The following is a 19,698-nucleotide window of genomic DNA, read 5'->3' on the forward strand; positions in this document are numbered from 1 at the left end:
GAAAGCCTTGACCGTCTTTCTCTGTGAGGCACAGTACCCAGAATTTCCTGATGCGATCACCATAACTTTCTGCTGAGACTCAACAGGATCCCCAGAGAATATCAGCAGAACACATCCGAGCTCTGTCTGTTGAAGTCCCTCCAGCAGAAACTCTCAAATTCCCAAGAACGAGAGTCAACCGGATCCAATCTTGGAAGATCACCTTATTTTTTGATGCCCTAAGTTTGAAGTGTATGCTCAGACGTGAGTCCCATGCTTACTGTGCCACTGAAACTAAGCTATACCTAGCTGATGAGTCTGGTCCTGGGTTGCTTGCATTCAGTTTAGGGAGAACCTGGCCTGACAGTTCGGGTTGGATTGTTCCCACGGGAGCAGGATCAAGACTAATTAGTATATAATTGGGTCCCAACTGAGGTGGCATGGTGTGCAAAAAGCAGTGGATTGGGATGTGGCCCAATCAATTGCCATGGGTTGAGATTAATTTAAGCATTCCATCCATCACCTTGTTTTAGATATCTTCTGAGAATAGTGAGCACGTGTGCATGGCCAGTTTTCATAAATGAGCCCCACCCAAGATGACTGCTGCACAAGGCTACCTGGGAAATGTCGTGCACATGTCCCATGCGGTTTAGTAGCTGCAATAGGACCCATCACGCAAGTAATAGTAAGATGTCTTATGGATATAAAGCAGCAAATCAGTCCAGAACCTAGTCCTGCAGCGAACCATGGTAGCACATTATCACAGTGAGCCACAACAGTACATGTGACGAGAACTTGACCACCATTGAGCAGTATGTGTAAGCGACTGCGTTTTGACACAGGGAGGCATAGCAGGTCTACTGTAAGTGTGTACGGAAAAGATGGTGGTGTGGTGGTGGTGGGGGGGGGGGCCCTAGTAGGTACATCATCAGGACCCTAATACACATCTGCCTTAAAAGTGCAATTCATTGCCACAACTTGTGAGCAAATGTGCTACATTTCCAATATTGTATTTATTTGCCTTCTTTAGCCTTTAGTTTTGTTGTCATTCTTGTATATTTAAACTATGTTTTCAGGTACACCAATTTAAAGCCAAAAAAGTTACATTTTCCTTTAATGTGCTACAAACGAACAAGGGCTTCTATGCATGGTCTATGGTAGGCTGCCTGCTAGAATTCATCCACACTGTTCTTTTAAAATGATATGTGATCAGTAATTTCATTTTTGTATATTTAAAATGTTGTATTGAAAGTATGTCTCTGGCACAGTTAAACAATGGCATGCTTTTTTATTCATTTTATTTTTGTTAGCATTTGTGTGCAAAAAAGAAAATAACCATTGCACCAGCATGCCAAGACCAGACCTATTCTCTTTGCTAATATTGCTTTCATATGTGCTGCTCCTGGTGATTTCTGAACAGAAGTTGTGCAAATAATAAGATTTGTTCAGGGTGGACCTTAGATCCCACACCCCTATTTGTTTGATAGGTCTGGTTCCAATCAAAAAACGACATAAACATCCATGCAAATTCATGTCACGGTCTATAGTGTTGGCACAGCAGCGGATAGCTATGATTTGAAAGACATGCACTAAACCAGAATCAGTAGACGAGGACTTGTGGAATTTGGGTACGTGCAGCATGAGACCTCAGATCCGAATAGGACAAACTATGAGGTGGAGATATTAACCTTTTTGATTACCTTGGAGATAACCTTCCAACCTAAATATCTTCATCCATTGTACGTTTTGGAAGTTATATGCACTTAAAGTTGTAGGAAATTGGGTTGACAGTTCGTTGGGGTGACTGCCTACCTCAAGGAACACACACAATCCTTGCCAGGGTGAACAACTAAAGTCACTAAATTAACGTGAACCTAACACATTGGAGGGATGCACAGAGCAGACAGGCTTAACTTACAGACAATGTGTTAAGTATTTATGCAGTACCAAACGGCAATAAAGTGAAAATGCAAAGCAATAAAAATCCCATATTGAATTAGAAAAATATAGTATAATTCAATAAACTGAATAACACCAACATGACAAAGATCCAATAAGTAGAACTGGAGATATGACTTTTTAATGTTTTTAGTAGAAATGGTGCCAAACAATACAAAGCGCCAATGATAGTCAGCGTTACGGTAGACTGGGACCTAGGCACAATTTGAGGTGAAGTGCCATGGTTCGCAGGTTGGATGCACTACTTGGTTCATCCTGGTCAAATGTCTGCAATGGTCAAAATAGTTTTTGGGTGAGAGTCACTGTTAGGTTATGTTAAAATTACATTTCTACATGTCCTACTTTTAAATGCCATGCACCCTGCCTTTTGAACTGTAAGTCTACATAGGGTAGAGTTGAGGTATTGCTATTTAAAAGGGAGATTTTGACCAGGCAAAAGAGTTTACCTTGACCAGGCATATTGCAGGTTTTACACTGCTACAGTCAGGCTTCTGTGGTAGTGTGAGGAATTGTGGTGTAATATATTGTGTGGTTATGCGACCTTACCATGGAGTACACGCACAAAACCAACTTGGGTCCAGTCAGGCTCATTTGTAAAACTTTAGCTCAACCCAGGCAAGATGTGGTTTCGAGCAGTCAAGCTTAAACAAAAGAATAAGTGTAAAGCCATTAGAAGTACTAAACCAACAAAATAAGAAAATCATACAACATGAAAGAAATCCAATACCAATTTATAAACATTTTTTTTAATGTGACATCAAAACAAACGAAATCCACCAGAGGATTCCGGAAATACAGATTTTTAAGTCAAACCTAAATCTCAGAGATTTACTCAAAAAAGCGAACAAGCATTGCTAAGCACAAAGTTTGAAAACTTTGTAGAAGTTTTAAAGAGTTGTGTTCAGCTACTCTAATCTGCTTTGGGTGACCAAATCGAACATGGGGAATGGCAGGGGGAGAAATGAGGAGTAGTAGGTCAGTTACCTTGGAACCAAAGTAGGTTTAAGTCAAATTTCCAGCACTGTGGGCATACCGCCATAGACTTTAATTGAGTGGTCCTGATGCAAGCGATACAGGATGTTGAAGAGGCTGTGCGGTTGACCAGGATCTTTCTCGGGCTACTCCATGGTGCAGTTGGGGCAACTTTGGTCACACAGGTAGATGTCCCTCGAAGTCCTCTTTGCCCAGATAAAGTTCAGTTACTACTGGACTATTTGTCTCCAGTCGCCGTGAAACCAGTGGTTCCCTTTGGTGAAGGCTAGTGCCTGATTTGGGTGGCCAAAGTGCACTCCAATGACTCTCCCAGATCCAGCAGACTATGGTGCAACTTTTGAGTACTGGTATTCATCCGTCCGGACTGCACATCGGCAGTCAGCGGCAGTCAAGCAACTGTGGCTACTGCCTGCCCAGAATGGGCTACTTCAACTTTTGTAGCCCTGGTGCTGTAACTGGAAGTCACTCAACTGACTTTTGGAATTAACCTTTCCTGTCTGGGACTCTGGAATGACTTATCAATGAGCCAGGCACCACAGGCATAGCCCTGTGTTTGCTAGCCCAAGGATCAGCAGGTGTAGTCCAGCGGTTGGTGCAGCCTCTCTTAACAGGTCCAGGGAACCGCAGGGTATTCCTTCAGTCCTCTACAGTACAGATGTGATCTGAAGTCTAGGTGCCAGGGGTATTATTTATGCCCAGAAAATGTCCTCAGGGGGAGTGTGGGAGTCATTAGCAAGTGGTTTGTAAGAGTTTTCTGGCATGATTATGACTTCCTGAAATTTGTGGCATCTAACTATCCCAGAGTGCACTATTCTGCTCACTCTCAAGATGGCAGAGCATCTCTCTTGGTGTGGGGAGCTTGGTGGAATACTCTAGAGGTGTGGTACCCGAGGGCTACACACTGATGGAAAAACTTGTTTGGTAAATGGTCTTGCGCCTTTAGGATCAACTTCTTATACCCTATCATATTACCTTACTTTTACCATGTGACATCATAGCATTCATAACAACACTTAACCCCATTGCTGCTGCCGTCAGCCGCTGAACGTTTGGAGCACTACCTGGCTGGTGCTGCCAACGTTCAACGGCCGACGCGGCCCCGCCCACTCTTTGGAACGCCCAGCACTGCGCCAAAATAACGGCCGCAGCTAAGGCGTTAAGACATCTCAAATATAATCATTTGATAAAACACTGTGAATAGGAGAGTGGCAAGGTATAGTGGCGAGGTATAGTTAATGTATTGTGGCTAGTGAGTTGACAATAACTGTGTATGGAGGTGCACGAGTTATAGTAATTTGAAGGTGATGCGTGACTTATAAATCAATGGTATAACTTTAGAATTTGTAATGTTTATATAGATTAAGTTTAGTTTGTATACAAAGAATACATAAAGTTTTAACCTTTGTTTTTTTCATTGAAGATAGATGTATAATATATGCATACCTGTGGTACTGATGTGTGAGAATTGAAACTGTAATGTTAATTAAAAAAAATTCCGAAATCGTGTTCCATTTGTTTCTTTCCTAGTTACTTATCTGCGGGTACATTAAGTGTAATGATCTGGTTGATTGATTGGTGTATGCATATTCTGTTTTTCAGAGAACCTTTGGCGATATCTCGAAAAGACTCAAATTGAGACAGCAACTGCAGTGTAATAATTTTACTTGGTATCTTACTAATATTTATCCTGAGTTGTACATACCCGATTTAAATCCAGATTTTTCTGGAGATGTGAGTACCTTTTTTCGCATTATTTTATATAACTGAATATGCTTAACTTCTTACATTTTTTTTCAGTAATGTAGACTGCCATACTTTACTATAACAAGCGTAATCCATGAGAGACATGAGTATTAATAATGTACACAACGCATGTATATGTTACACAAGGCGCACGTGCATAAAGTTTGTTCTGCATTCAGCAGTTGGATGCACTTTAATGAGTATTAACCTCTTCTGTGCTGAGGATGGAACGGTTCCGTCCTCCTCTACAGTGGGCATGTGCCGAGGACGTAACCGTTCTGTCCTATGCACACATCCAGGAAATCCCGCTGCTGTTTACAGTGGGGGTGATTTCCTTTTTTCTATTTTTCATCCTCCGGAGCAAGGGAAGAGCTTCCCTGCTGTCTGAAGCATATAAACATTTTTATTTTTGGGATCGGCACCTATGGCTTGCTAACGTCATTACATTGAAAGGGAAAGTGAAATGAGATCAGCTCATTGGAAAAAAGGGTCAATTTTCGATGAAAAAATGCGCTGCATCCATGTTGTATTTTTGGCCTTTTCCTGCGGTGGGCACTAGGTCTTACCCACACAAGTGAGGCACCAATTTGTATTGGGAGACTTTAGGGGATGCCGGGTGAAGGACGCTTGTGGCTCCTTGCAGATTCCAGAACTTTCCATCACAGAAATGTGAGGAAAAAGTGCTTTTTAGTCAGTTTTAGGTTTGCAAGGGATTCTGGGTAATAAAACGTGGTGAGTCACGCACGTCAGCGTGTACAAAATGTACAGTTTGCCTAGGTTTCCTTAGGTGCCGGCTGAGCAAGGGTCCAAAACCTAGAGGAACAAAGTAGTAGAACTAGTGTTATTACCAATTGTCCGGGCCCGGGGAGGCTTCCGCTGCTTGGCTAGGTTCAAAAGCTCCGACCGGGCCCCGGGCAGGCCTTGGGGTGGGAGCCTCCATCCTGGGCTCTCTTCTACAGCCTGTTACACAACGAAGGACCTGGGACGGGGGGTCCATTGAGCCCGGGGAGGCATCCCCTGTGCAGCGAGTCCAGGAGCTCTGGCCGGTCACTCCCGCCCTGTCCTTCGTCCTCCGGCCTGCCGCACCGCCAAGGGCCCGGGACGGGTGTCTATCGGACCCGGGGAGGCTTCCCTTTCTCAGCTGCATTCAGGAGCTCTGACAGGGGCCTGGTGGTGGAGGCCCCCATCCTGATTTCGGTCCTCTGGCCTTCCGCATGGCCAAGCCCCCAGGACGGGTCCCGGAGGCCCGGGGTTCCAGGAGCTCTAACAGGGCACCAGCGGGCCCCAGGGCAGATGCTCCTGCCCTGGGCTCCGTCTTTCAGGCTGCAGCACTACCAAGGGCCCAGGATTGGGGTCCATCGGACCCAGGGAAGCCTCCCCTGATTTGCCGGCATGTTAAGTAGCTTGCAGGCACGTCAGGAGCCATCTCGCAGTTCCCATGCCTGAGTAACAGCTGGGGTTCTGAGCATCCAGGCTGCAGAGTCCGCGTCCCCTCCAAGGACAAGTGGAAGCCATTTCGTTAAGGCACAGCATGACCAAATAACCATCCTTCGTGCCGTCCTCCATCCTGCTACACCATCAAGGTCCCAAAACGGGGGTCTATCGGGCCCTGGGTGGCTTTCCTTGCTTGTCCGAGTTCAGAAACGCTGACCGGAGCCCTGGCAAGTCCTGGGGTGTCCTTTCAGGCATGGGTGGGCCCAGGATCTTCGACCGGGCCACGGTAGGCCTCAGGGTGGGCACTCCCACCCTGGGCTCTCACCTGCCAAGGGCCTGGGATAGGTGTCCACCGGACCCAGGGAGACTTTTGCCGCTTGGCTGGGCTCAGGAGCTCTGACCGGGGCCCCAGCCGGCCTGGGGTAGGCCCACCTGTCCTGATCTCTGTCCTCCGACCTGCCACGCGGCAGAATGCCCGGGTTGGGGTCCCATGGCCCCGGGAAGCAGTGGTGGGCGGCCGGCGCAAGGGGAGATTGGGGGTGTGCAGGCCAAAGTAATGCCAGGCTCCACTGACAAATCACAACAATGCAATGCAGCGTTGTGATTGGTCTGAGCATCGTGGTTCGTCGCGCAGCCAGAGAATGGGGGCCTGGGCATGTTCTCCTGCATGGAGAACAGGGAAAGTGCACAGGACTGTTTGGCAAAGCAGCACGCAAACATAAATTGCTAATAATTCAAAGTCAATATCATTTTATGTTTCCTTTATTTGCACTGCTTAAAAGCAGTGGGGCGATGCTCATCTGCCATAGCGGAGAAGCCGCCACTGCCACAGAGACCTCACATGTGTTAGGAGCTCTGACTAGGCCCTGCTGCGCCATGGGGCGGGCGCTCCCGGCCCGCGCTCTGTCTTTCAGCCTACAGCACTGTCACGGGCCATGGTCGGGGGTCTGTTGGGCCCCGGTAGGCTTCCCCTGCTCTGTCTGGTTCAGAAGCTCTGACCGGATCCGGTGGGTCTAGGGAGGCCTCCCTGGTGTGGCCAGGACTAGGAGCTTTGACCGCACCCCGGTGGGGCCTGGTGTGGGATCCCCCTATCCTGGGCCCTGTTCTCGGGCCTGCCACGTGGCAAAGCTCCCTGTACGGGGTCCTTCAGCAGTTGGGATGATATTGGTGGGGTGCTAAAACCAGCAACATTTCTTATGCCTCTACGCACAGAACTTACATGCACATGTACTTTCAAAACCTGTGCTACAAAAAGATGTTCCTGCCAATATGCTCTTCTCAAATGTTCAACATTCTGCAAATATACCACAAGCGATTGCCGAAACAAATAAAGTGAACTATGGAAATGTCTAAAACAGTAGTGATAAACATTATTTTTTCATATTCAGATCATAATGTTTTTTAATTTTTTATGTATACACCAAACAATGTTTATTATTTGTTTCATTTCTATATATGTCTCTTATTCCTCTAATATAACGACCATTTTGGAAAATGGAGGATGGGTTGTTTAGAGGAGTGTATAGGTCTCATGGTTTGTGAAGTATTACATCATTACTACAACACATTCACCGTTTTGAGAAATGCAGTCTAGAAAAATTCGGCCTTGATTAGCAAAGTCTACCCTAGCTAAATTACTTCTGTAATGATGCAAAAATACAAATCAAAAATGCAAATGTCTGGAATCATTTTTTTACGGAGGTATATCGAAGGGCCAGGAATAGAAATGCTGTTCAGAACGTGGGCAGTTAGGTATTACAGATCAGTGCACTTTTGAGCTATGTAGACCAGAACGCCTTTGTTGAAATATACAACATATGTACATTGACTTTATAATCTATGACCTGTAGTTTTATTCTCACTTTGTAGTGGTTTAACTCGCTCTTTTGTTGTTTTTTTTCCATCTTCAGGTGAAAAATATAGGTAGAGATCTCTGTATGGATGTTGGTCAAAACTATGAAAGTGGTAAACCATTGATAATGTACACTTGTCATGGACTCGGTGGAAACCAGGTAATTCTGCTGATCTTTTATCTAGCCATACATTTTACATTTTAGAGTTATAACGTAAAATGTGAGTCATGGTCGTGTAAAAAAGTGCCCATTTCGATCAAATCATCATATTTTGATAAACCAGTCCATTCTGTATTCCTCTAAACTTTCATGTTCTCAGCCAGCTAAGGCAGTAAGTCCAGTGATATCTCAAGTTTTTTTTTTCGCCCTGACAATATATCTTTTGGTACCGACTGGTTTTTGTTTCCAAGTGAATCTTTATTGGGTTTTACATCTTTTTGATAATGAGCGATGGTTATCCTCACATACTGATTGCATGACAGTAGTTGTGAGAGCCTTTATTTTTGTTAAACTTCAACGGGACCAACTACAGTGGCAGTCTTTTCATTAGCGCCCCAAAACTGCGCCCCGCTTGTTGTATCAAGAGTGATCATCTTTTATTCAGTCTTGGTAAAAAAAAGAAAATGATGTCCAGCAGCAGCCTAAGACGGCTTTGCTAGTGAAATGTCTTATGTCTGGCACCGGCGCATAAAGGCCCCTGTACCAACCATCCGAGATTATCCAGGGATGGTGAAACCTCAAGCTCCTGGCACGCCTCAGTTCCTCCCAATATGTGATGTGATAGAGCATCACAGCTAAAGTTGCCACGGGCATTGCATGCTTAAGCCCTGCAGTGCCTCTGGCTTCATGTCAATCAGCCGGTCACAGCACCCTTTCCCATCTCGTCACAGAGTTGGGAAATGGTGAGGTGAAAAAGCAGAGACTAAAACCTCGAATCTGTGACTGAGCAGGCTTGAACTTTTCACTTCAAGTGTCCAAAGCTGAAAGAAGCAGCAGGTGTCCAAACTGGACCTCCACAGGTAGCAATGTGAGTAGAAAATGGTTTGAAGTGCTGTCTATGTATGCATGTATGTGTGTGTGCCTGTGTGTATATGTGTTCATGCCTGTGTGTCTATGTGTGTATGTGTAAGAGTGAGTGCGTCAGTGAAGGAGTCAGTCACAGTGAGGATAATGAGTGAGAAGAGTGAATACAAGTGAGAATGAATGAGTGAGGGGGGATGATATGGAGTGTAACTTAATGCTACTGTGTGTAGGACTGAGTGTGTCAAGTATGAGTGAGACTTAGTAAGTCAGAGAATGAGTGAGACAAAGTCAGTGTGAATAAGTGAGACTGGATCAGACTTTTTGAGAATGCTTGTGTCTTATTCAGAATGAGTGAGTCAGAGTGATATTAAATGAATCAAAATGAGTATGACTTAGGGAATCAGTGAAAATGAGAGACTGACTGAGGCGGATTGTAAATGAGATGAGTCTGATTGAGTGAGATTGAATGAGTACGAATGAGTGAGCTTGAGTGTTAATGAGTGAGATTGACTGACATGACTGAGTCACCGTGAGATTTATTCAGAATGAGTAGGACTCAATGAGTCACGGAGGACGAGTGAGTTATAGGGAAACTCAGGGAAACTAGGTGACAATAAATGAGACTAGGTGAGTCAGAGTGAAACCGGGTGAGTCTAAGAGAGGCTGAGTGAGTCAAAGTGAGATTGTGTGAGACAGAATGAGTGAGACTTAAGTGAGAATGAGTAGGACTGATTGAGTATATAGGTGTCACACTGACATTGAGTGAATCAGACTAAGTGAATCAGGGAAGACGAGTGAGTCAAGGGGAAACTTGGGCATACCTGGTGAGGATGAATAAAACAGCTTGGAAAGGAATAAGACTAGTGAGACTGAGTCAATCAGAAGGACTAAGAATGATTCGAAGTTAGAGTAATTGAGAATGAGTGAGACTGGGTGGGTCAGAGTGAGAATGAGTGGGACTGATTTAGTATAACTGAGTGAATCTAAATGAGTGCGCCTTAGTGAATCTGGGAAAATAAGTGAGTCATAGGGAGACTCCGGGAGACTAGGTAAGAATGAGTGAGACTCCGTGGAAAGGAGTGAGTCAGAGTGAGATTAATTGAAACTGAATGAGGCTAAGTGAGTTAGGGTGAGAACGAGTGAATCAGAAGGACTAAGAATGATAGGGATTTAGTGAGAGTCAATCAGAATGAGTAGGTCAGAGTGAGAATGAGTGAAACTAAATTATAGTAAACAAAAGTGACTGCAAGTGCGAATGAGAGTAAATGACTAAGACCGAATGAAAATGAATAAGAGGATAAGCAGTGCTTAATTTGTAAAAAAAGAAGTGCAGGTGCTGAAAATTTTGCCAAGGAGGCCACCGCACACGTCTTCCTCCGGTGAGCCCCACTTTCAACACTCTCACTGTCTCAGTCTCTATCTTCTAACCTTGATCTGTTGTCTGTCCCCTAAGTCTTTGCTCTAGGAGTCTATCCTCTCACCTCTCTAATTGTTTTCTATCACCTTTGTCACACCTTGTATTTCTGATTTGCCCTCTTTTCATTTTAGCCCTGCCCTTTTTTCTCTTCACTTTTATCCATGCTCTACTCTCTCTCCCCTCGATCTTGGCTCTTTACTATCACTCTCCAGCAGTGATTAGCTGCGTCTCCATTTTTGTCCTCTGTCCTGTCCTCCAGATCCTTTCATTCTATCTTCTCTCTTCCTAATGCTCTCTTCTTCACATCATGGCTGCTTTCTCTTTGTATCTGATTTGCTCTCCTCCTTTTCTTCTACTTTGCTCTGTTTTTTCTCTCTCCTCTCTTGTTGTTTCTTCTCCTCTTTACTCTCGCTGTCTCATCTCTAACACTGCTGCTGCCTGTGACCCCTGTATTCAGTCTGTACATGTCCCTGCTATTTTGAACTCTGCGTTTTCCTTTTGTCATTCCTAAAGAAGCGAAAGATGTTTTACTTTCTTACCTACAGTGAGTGAAAAAAAAATATACACCAAATGCAAATGCTTTTTTGCATATATTAATCAGTGTCTTATGACTGGGTTTATTGCGGAACAGGTGGCTGCTTGAGCACAGCTAGTCATGTCACAGCTAGTGCTGCATGCAATTAGTAGGTCCAGGGATGGCGACGGCATCCACTGCTCAGCTTGCTGTGATCCTGCCTGCTACAGCACAGGCATTGCCCCAGCAGTAATGCTGCCAATGACGGTAAGTATGGCTGTGGCCTACTGGACTCACCCACGCTCAGCAATTACCATGCTGGGGTGCAGCACACCGATTCTACTGGTGATGCCATGGCGCACAAAAGTTGTGTTGGGCCACAGCCTCATCAAGCACATTGAGGATAGCAGCAATGCAGGGCTGCCGGATATGCTACTCTGGCTACACAACAAGTGGAAAGTCCACACTTACTTTAATGTATTCTTCCTCAAGAGCCCTCACACCCAAGTTTCAAATGCGCTCTTGCAGCTTCCTTGCCTCAACTCGGTCATGAGCCAGACCCCAGCTAGAATTATTCAATGGGAGGTTTAGGCTCAGGCAGTGGCAGGGTGCAGCGGACTAGGGGAATAGAATGCAAGCCATAGTTTGTTGATGACTTCTTGGATTTGTGATCAGCATGTTGACATCATCACTAACGTGGTGATACACAATCATGCCTGCCTGGACAGGTGTATGCCGGCCTGCCTATGAACATTTACCAGCCAGTCACCATGCAATGTATGTTATTCTTTTTATTTTGAATTGAACAATTAATATTGAGACCACCACCTGCAGGTTCAGAAATTGTAGCCCCGGCCCTGTGAAAGAAGTGCAGGTGCTGAGCACCTGAAAGCAGTTGCTCAATTTAAGCACTGAGGATAAGACTGTGTGAGCGCACCCCCCGAACCCTCCAATTAAGTGAGTCAGTTATGCTCACTGGAATTCAAGCCAAGGATTACGTCCCACCACTTTAAAATGGCCACCAGCCACCACTGGCCAACTGGGCCCAACCTTGGGTGTAAAAGTAAGTGGTGCTGAGCAGGCTAGGTTTTGTGTTTGTCAGGTCCGACTTCTGGTGTTTCCTGTTCTACCTGGAGGTCTGCTCTTAAGTCGGGTGGGTTGTCCTCCAGGGGGAATGCTTGTTCCGGAGTCAAGTGTAAATGGCAGGTACCTGGGGTGCATCCTCCTACCGAACTTGGTGTGCTGGTTCCCCACTTGTGTCATGACTCACTATAGTGTGTCCTCCCACCCCCCCACCCCCGTACACGTTTGCCTATGTTTTGTGGGTCCATCATTCCCTGAGTGTTGGATAGTTTGATGCATGGGTTCCCAGTAGTAAGTTGCTATATAGAAGAGTTATAGCTCTTCTTTCATTGCCATGGGTGCGTAATAAATGTAGTGTGTCCGATGTCAGTGGTTTCTTATAGTCTGGGCCCCATATCACTCTAATCACATTTATAGTGCGCTAATCACCATTGCGCTCTGTAGCAGGTGTGAGCGGCTAGGGGCTTACTTGAGAAAGTTAAGAAGAGAGGAAGAGGCTCTGCTGTGCCATGGGAAGTCATTCCAGGATGTAGATGACCGCTATGAGAAGGCATGGCCCCCTGCTCTGCTTTTATGTATGCATGCTAGTGAGTGATCCGCAGAGTGGAGATGTCTGGAAGGTTGGTGGAAGTGAATGCAGCTGTTTAGGTCAGCAAGGCCAGTGTTGTGGAGAGCTTTATAGGTGTGGGTGAGAAGTTTAAGGTGTGTATACTTGTGTGTTGGAAGCCAGTGGAGTTCCATAAGGAGTACTTGGTGTGGAAAGTTGAGACCTAATCTTTAGGCTGCATTTTGGATGGGTTGCAGTGTTCATGTGAGCTGGTTGATAATTCCTACTACCAGGGTGTTTTTATAGTCTAATCTGCTGGTAATGAAGGCTTGGTTGATTGTTTTCCAGGTGTTGTCTGGTGGCCTCTTGAAGATTTTCTTCAGCATCTTTAGTATGTTGAAGCAGGCTGAGATCACTGCGTTGATTTTAGCGGTTATATCCAGTTTGTGGTCTAGGATGATTCTGAGGTTTTTGGCTTGACAGCATAGTCTGGGGGTGGACCCAATGTCTGTGGGCACCCAGAGGCATTCTTCCAGAAGACTACCAACTTGGTCTTCTCAGAGTTCAATTTGATGCACTCTAATTTCATCCAGGTGGCTACTTCTGTCATGCATGTGGTGAACTTGTTCCTCGTGTTGGCTGTTTTGTCCAAAATGGACAGTATCAGTTGTGTGTTGTCGACGTAAGTGAGGATGTTTATATTGTGAGCTCGTACAACATGAGCGAGCAGGGTCATATCAATGTTGAAGAGCATTGGGCTGAGCAAAGGGCCCTGCAGAACTCCGCAAATAAGATTGTGTACTGCAGAGCCGTACTAGAGCATGTTGACAGTCTAGGTTTTTTCCGTTGAAGAAGCAGCAGATCCATTCGGGGGATAGGCCCTGGATGCCTTCTCGTTGAGTTGTTGGATTATGATGAGGTGGGAGATGGTGTTGAAGGTTGCTGATAGGTCTAGAAGGATGAGGGCTATGATTTCCCCCTGGTGAGGATCATCCAGATGTCATCCATTGCTGCTATAACAGTGGTTTTGGTGCTGTGATTAGGTCTGAATCCTGATTGTGTGGTGCCAAGAAACTGGTGTTTGGCTATCATGTAGGGGGCCACAGTAGTTATGTAATTATGTTGCTACAGTGATTTCCAAATAATAATGTGTTGCTCTTGCCACATAATCCATCATCCTCTGCATCATTTGAAAATGTTAACCAAATGTTTTGCTTCTAGCTCAAATTGCCCTAAAACTACTAAAAATGCTGCAAAATAAATTGCAGCATAGTGATAAATCCCTTGTTGCCCAGGTGCAATTCACCTTTCTGTTGCTGATTGGTGCTAAACTTATACAAATGATGTCAACCCTATGCCTAGACAGCGTTAACGTGTGTGAAAAAGACAAAACAGTGATGTAATATTGCTACTAAATATGTCCTATTACGCCACGTAATTTGGTGTTTCTTGCCGCGCAATTTATTAATTCCTACCGGCTAATAATGTGATCCTCCCCTGCTGCATATTTTCAGTGTCACTTCTTTGTTGTATTTGTTGTATTTGTTGAATTTTCTTCTTGAAAAAGTTTTGGGGACTGAATAGTATTATGCTAGCAGAGTTAATTGATGCTATGGTTTAAGATGCTCCTTCGTTCGGAATTGCGATTTAGATTTGATTTTTGATTTTACATTTTACACATCGTGATATAAAAGACATTGCCATGTTTGCTTCTGAAGTCTTTACCAACTGTATTCACTTTACATAATCTACCATGCACCCGGACCTCGGTGATAAGTCATTTGCCAAAAATTATATTAGTGTATATTTGTGGTCAAGACCCGAGGCCCTTATTGAAATCGGAAAATGTAGCTGAAAGATGTATAGTGTTTGTGATTGGTTGCAGCTCATACCAAACATATAACCACGTTCTCTGTAGTCAGCTAAGTTTGAGTACATTTAAAAACCATGACTAATCCACCAGAGAGCATGCACAACAGACTCTAGGGAAATGGGTTTTTGCAAAATGTGTCCCACCCTTGGCCTTAGAGGTGAGGGAGCCAACAAATTAACATGGTGAGCCGAGCCCAGGGTCTGGCTTAGCTCTTAGAGCCCGTGGACAAGCCGAGCCCTGGCAATGTTGCCATGTAAATCATACAACAAACAACATAAATATGATAATGTCTCTTCAAAATTCAAAAAAGTGTATTTCTTTAACATGTAGAAGCTTTGGCATTAATACGTTACATTATAATACTGCCCTGAGAAGTACTTATTAAAAGTGAAAGTTTGTAAACATGAACCTAGAACCGTTCCTGCTCCCACCCCACCATAGCAACAGTGCTATTAAAGAAATAAAAGGCAGGACTGTTGTCAAGTGAACCGTCGTTGTGGCCCAAATTTGTATAGCTAGAGCAACATTGACATTATAACCTATTAAATTAAATACAATGTTTTTGTACAGCTGGTATTCTGAACTCATGTGGAAAAACTTTCACTTGCTATAATGAAGAAAACTGATGAAAGGCAAAATAAAGTATTAGCCTAAGATCACACAATTTGTTAAACATAGAAGCATCTAAATGGGTGACTGTGTGTCTCGTTTTTATTGTCTGACGTGACAGTGCAGCTGTCACCATTCAATTAAGTGAGCATCACCAGAGAGAGGCGTTTGCTCTGCCCACATGTTGGGAGCAAGGAGTACCTCTTTTGATTGGGCAGAAGTTGTGTGCTTCCACAAAAAAAAGTGCTTGCCCTCCAGCAGCTGTGATCATTTGATTTATGCAGCTTCCTAAGCTTAAACTTTCAGGGACACACACAAAGGACATTGGGATGTGATTAAATGCCTTAGATAACTTGATACATTATTTTGTTTTTCTCTGGCAGCAGCACAGGTGGGAGGAGGGCAGCCATTAACATATTTAGATCTGTCCTGACAGGGCAACTTTCACCTGGCCTTTTAACTTCTACAAATACTATTCTACAGTTATTTGCTTCCAGACAACTACATATCTATTTCGCTGCTATTTACTTGTAATACTTCATATTACTATACATTCCTTTTCAGCCAAACCTATTAGCATTGCTAATACTTGTTACCTCAAATGTTAATGTTTTGTTTTTACTTCTGTGCATCAGGGGAGAGCAAAGGTGGCAGGAAAAAGCCACAAGCTCGGCTCATTATGGGCTCGAAGTTCCCACAGGACTTTGAGCTGAGCTAGAGCCAGCGTCGAGCGTTCAGTGGCTTCGCTCACCTCTACTTGGCCTCTGATTCACAGCTTTTTGAACCAGCTCTCCAAGTACAGCATAATATTGCAGCATAATGGTCTTCAAACCTTGTAAAGCCATTTCCCTAAAAATGGCAAATATATATTCTCATGAATATTTTATAAAATTCTAAATCCTGCAATAAGCTAACTCACTTTAGTGGGGCTTGAGGGCGCACCCTCAATCAAATATAGACAAAAGTGATATGCAAGGTTGTTTTTCACTACATATCAGGCTTCTTTAAGGAGTACCTCATGAGCTACTGGTAGCTCTCCAGTTGCCTGTAAGTAGCTCACCTGTGCTCAGCCCAGACTACCAAGTTAGTCGCTTTTACTTGTTGAATTATATGTATACCAACTTTTAGAGTGTATAGTTGAGATTAAAATGTGTTTATTTTCAGAACTCATAAACTGATATGTGGAGAAAAATAGATGAATTTTCTAAATATATTTAAGGGTGGTTGAGTGCTAAATCAAGTGGCATTGGGAAAACATTTTTACAAATGTTATTACCTTGGTGGCAGAGGCATTGCATATGGCTCTTATGTATTGCCCATGTAGAGGTATTCCATATTCACAAAGGTTACATATTTTACTGCTTGCAACTATGCCTGAAGCACTGAGTTGATCGCTGGTAGTAATCTTGCATATGGTGGCCACTAATGTAATTGTGTCTGATGTGATGACTATTACAATGCCCTTAATTAGTTTCATTAAGCATAAGTAGCTTTTATTACAGAATAGATTGGAGAGCCCTGCACTATATTATAATAAATATATGCAATGCAAACAAACCAAACATTGAAAGGGAGATCCCAGGACGAAATACATTTTAAAAGAATAGAACAAAATCAAAGATCGTGGTTACTTTTTTCTTACAGTTACTCCTAAGAGGTGTTTGCTATTCATTTTTCACATCATAACAGCTGGTGAATGCCCTTGCTCACGTGTAGCACATTCCATGTGTTCTGGTTCTTAGCCAGAAGCACTTTGCATGTTAAAAGCAAAACTACTGGTCCCAAAATGCAATTTGATGTTGGCTGAAAGACCAGCACTGGCTGGTGGTGTTGCATGAGACATGAGGCCACTTGGCAATTATGCATATAGTAAACATTTTGAGCGCTGATGTTATTTAAGGGACCTTTTTGTAAAGCACCCTGAAATACATGATTGCGAACATGCTGTTGTCAGACTTCTTACCCCAGAAATGTTGATTGTGAAACTGAGGCAGGTTGGAGTTTATATATAGGCCTTCTTAAAACCATCAGACTGTACATGGCTGACAAGATGTTGCTGATTGTCCATCACAGAGGGTCAACGCTGCTTTTTTATCACCATATCACAGCACTGGTTTTCCCAAATGGACAAACTAGGTGCGCCGCTTGTCCAGAGACTTACAACACCTACTGATATTCGCTCCAGTCCCTCTGCGAGCTCATGCCACAGGTGAAGACCCCCGAAGTATGTGAAGACGGAGACCAGAGCAAAAAGTGTTGCATGCAAAAGTGGATCTCTGGATGTTGCAGAATGGAAAGCAGCAGAGGAGTGAGCTTTATACAATGCGGCAATGTTCTGAAATGCGGCAAACTCCACTTTGATCTGAGAGAATTACCATGATCTGATTTACAAACTTTGCATTGCAGCAGAATTCCTCACTGTATTCATCTTGAAGCTAGGTCAACACTGGAAGGAATACCAGAGGAAGGGGGCGTAAGCATGTGGGGGTCACCTTAAATATGTTATGTGAGTGAGGACCTGAGTATTCCACTGTCAGACTCGGGAGTGTTACTGGCGGGCACCTCTGAGGAACATGCCACTTCTGCACGGGTTCAAGCTCTGTGAATTTGTTATTATTACATTTTTAGTTGGATATTCTTGCTGTGGCATATCTGCGTTAGGGTACAGAGTAGTGCTGCGTGGCATGTGCCGGCATTGAACATAGATTGCTCTTTTTGCCACTAACCAGTACTGTGGGGTTTCCTTCATCTGTTTAAAAAAAACACCTTTACTTTGGCGGAGGCAGGGTCAAATGCAGGCTATCATGATAGGAACTGCATAAATTGAAGTTGCCGAAATGTCCTGTAATAATTTGGTTCACTTTCCACCGAGCGCACTCAATCTTAGAGTGTTTTCAGAAGTGAGCATCCTCTTCTGATATTGCATATTGCAGTAGTTGGTGTTTATTGGACCATAAGACACACAAAGTGAGTAGGTGTGTTTACATCTTTTAACAAAGGCAACTTGAAGTATATCCAAGGGCATTGGCTCTGTGAACCTGCTCCAACACTCATCTGAGGTGCAATGAAAAATACATTTATTTCATAAATTACAAAAAAGGGTAACGGGATTCAAGTTATTTGCTTTGTTCGTGGTCTTGCTCTCCTCAGCGTGTGCATGAACGCCATAACTTTCCCCCAGAGTCTGGGTGCCCAGTCCATTGCTAGTGTTTTCTTTATACCTACTCATCGATTTTGAGAAAACCTTTGATACCGTAGATTGGGACTACCTCGCATAGGTCGTGAGATGAGCAGGGATTGGGCTCCAGTTCCAGCGACTTGTTCAGGTACTCTACTCCAACACCACAGCACGAGCACAAGTCAATAGGATAGTGTCCGACATCTTCATCCACCAGGTGAACAGGCAGAGTGGTTGCCTGTCCCCGCTTCTCTTTGTTTTGAGAATCAAGCCGTTAGCTTGATTTATTAGATTCAGCACTCAAATTAGCGGAAGGGCATGGGACACCGCCCCTGCTGTCTTTGGATTCTTCAGCTTTTTGCTGGAGCATCTGGCCTGAACGTTAAACCCAGTAAATCAATATTATTGCCGCTGTTGCCCTTGCAAGGTTGTGTGGCCTGGTAGTCAACTATCCCAAAATGTAGGCTAAGTTTCTACTATCAAGTCTTAAAGTGGCACTCCACCCGGCCCTAACGTGGTCAATTAATGTGATACCCTTGGTCCAGAATGCAAGACCGATCTTCAAAACTACCATAATCTGGATTGCATTAGTTTGTCCTTCTATAAATGGTGAGAGATTAATCATCTACTAAAATCTCGGAGTTTGCTAGAACTATCACCATATGGCTTGTACGCCCTGCGTATTTTGGAACAATGAAGAGGAAATATAGTGTGTGTTACTGTGCAGAGGTTCTCTGATGCATTCCCAAGAGTCTTTTGTCCATTTTTGAAACCGGATATGATCAGTGCTTTGTTCGGACTGTTTTGAAATGTAGTTAATTGTTTTAATTCCTTTGTGAAGAAAATATTTGTCATTACACTGCCCACTCTGATTCTGACTGCATGAAACATCAGCTGCTAGGAAAAGTAATCAGGTAGCTGACGTGTGATCAGTTTAGGAAACTCTAAAGTATTACAATTGTAGGCAAAGTCAAAGCCAGCCACCAGAAACAAGTAGAGAAGCTTACAGAAAATATTTTTTTTGACTAAGAAGGTTTTGTACCCAATGACTTTTGAGGAGGGCGAGAACACCATGGAAACAATTTTAAAGATTTGTGAAGAGCTCACCATCTTGACTTCTACAGAGTTGCCTAGTTTCTATAGGCTTTTTATGCACAGTAGTATTAACTTGATAAATAACACGCAGGTTAAGCACATTTCATTTATCGACTTTACAACAGTAGCAGTGGGTATAGTTTACTGCACATCTCAATACGAAGTATACTACTGGTTTTGGCACCAAAAAATATAATAACATTCAGGAGAATATATCAACATAGAGTCCAGAAGTTTTAGATGCGGACATTGAGGTCCTATTTATTGCACGCTGTCCTATGCTGACATAAGTATCATCGTATTCACAAGGTGTAAAGTGCTTCAATCCATATTAACAGCTGATACAGCTGTCCTTTTTGCAACAAGGACTAGAAGACTTTATCCATTGGCTCTTTGTT

The 19,698-nt window shown here is 43.8% G+C and overlaps 1 protein-coding gene across 2 annotated transcripts in view; it reads left to right on the forward strand.

Moving 5' to 3' along the window:
* Nucleotides 1–19,698, forward strand: part of GALNT3 (polypeptide N-acetylgalactosaminyltransferase 3) — a 672,271-nt gene that overhangs the window by 594,271 nt on the left and 58,302 nt on the right. For both annotated transcript variants that reach the window (XM_078681629.1, XM_078681630.1), the window contains 2 exons: nucleotides 4,531–4,662; nucleotides 8,019–8,120. In XM_078681629.1, coding sequence (XP_078537755.1) covers nucleotides 4,531–4,662; nucleotides 8,019–8,120 — 234 coding nt within the window. The remainder of the gene's footprint in view (nucleotides 1–4,530; nucleotides 4,663–8,018; nucleotides 8,121–19,698) is intronic.

Source organism: Lissotriton helveticus, chromosome 3_1 (genome assembly GCF_964261635.1).
Source record: "Lissotriton helveticus chromosome 3_1, aLisHel1.1, whole genome shotgun sequence".
Taxonomy (NCBI): domain Eukaryota; kingdom Metazoa; phylum Chordata; class Amphibia; order Caudata; family Salamandridae; genus Lissotriton; species Lissotriton helveticus.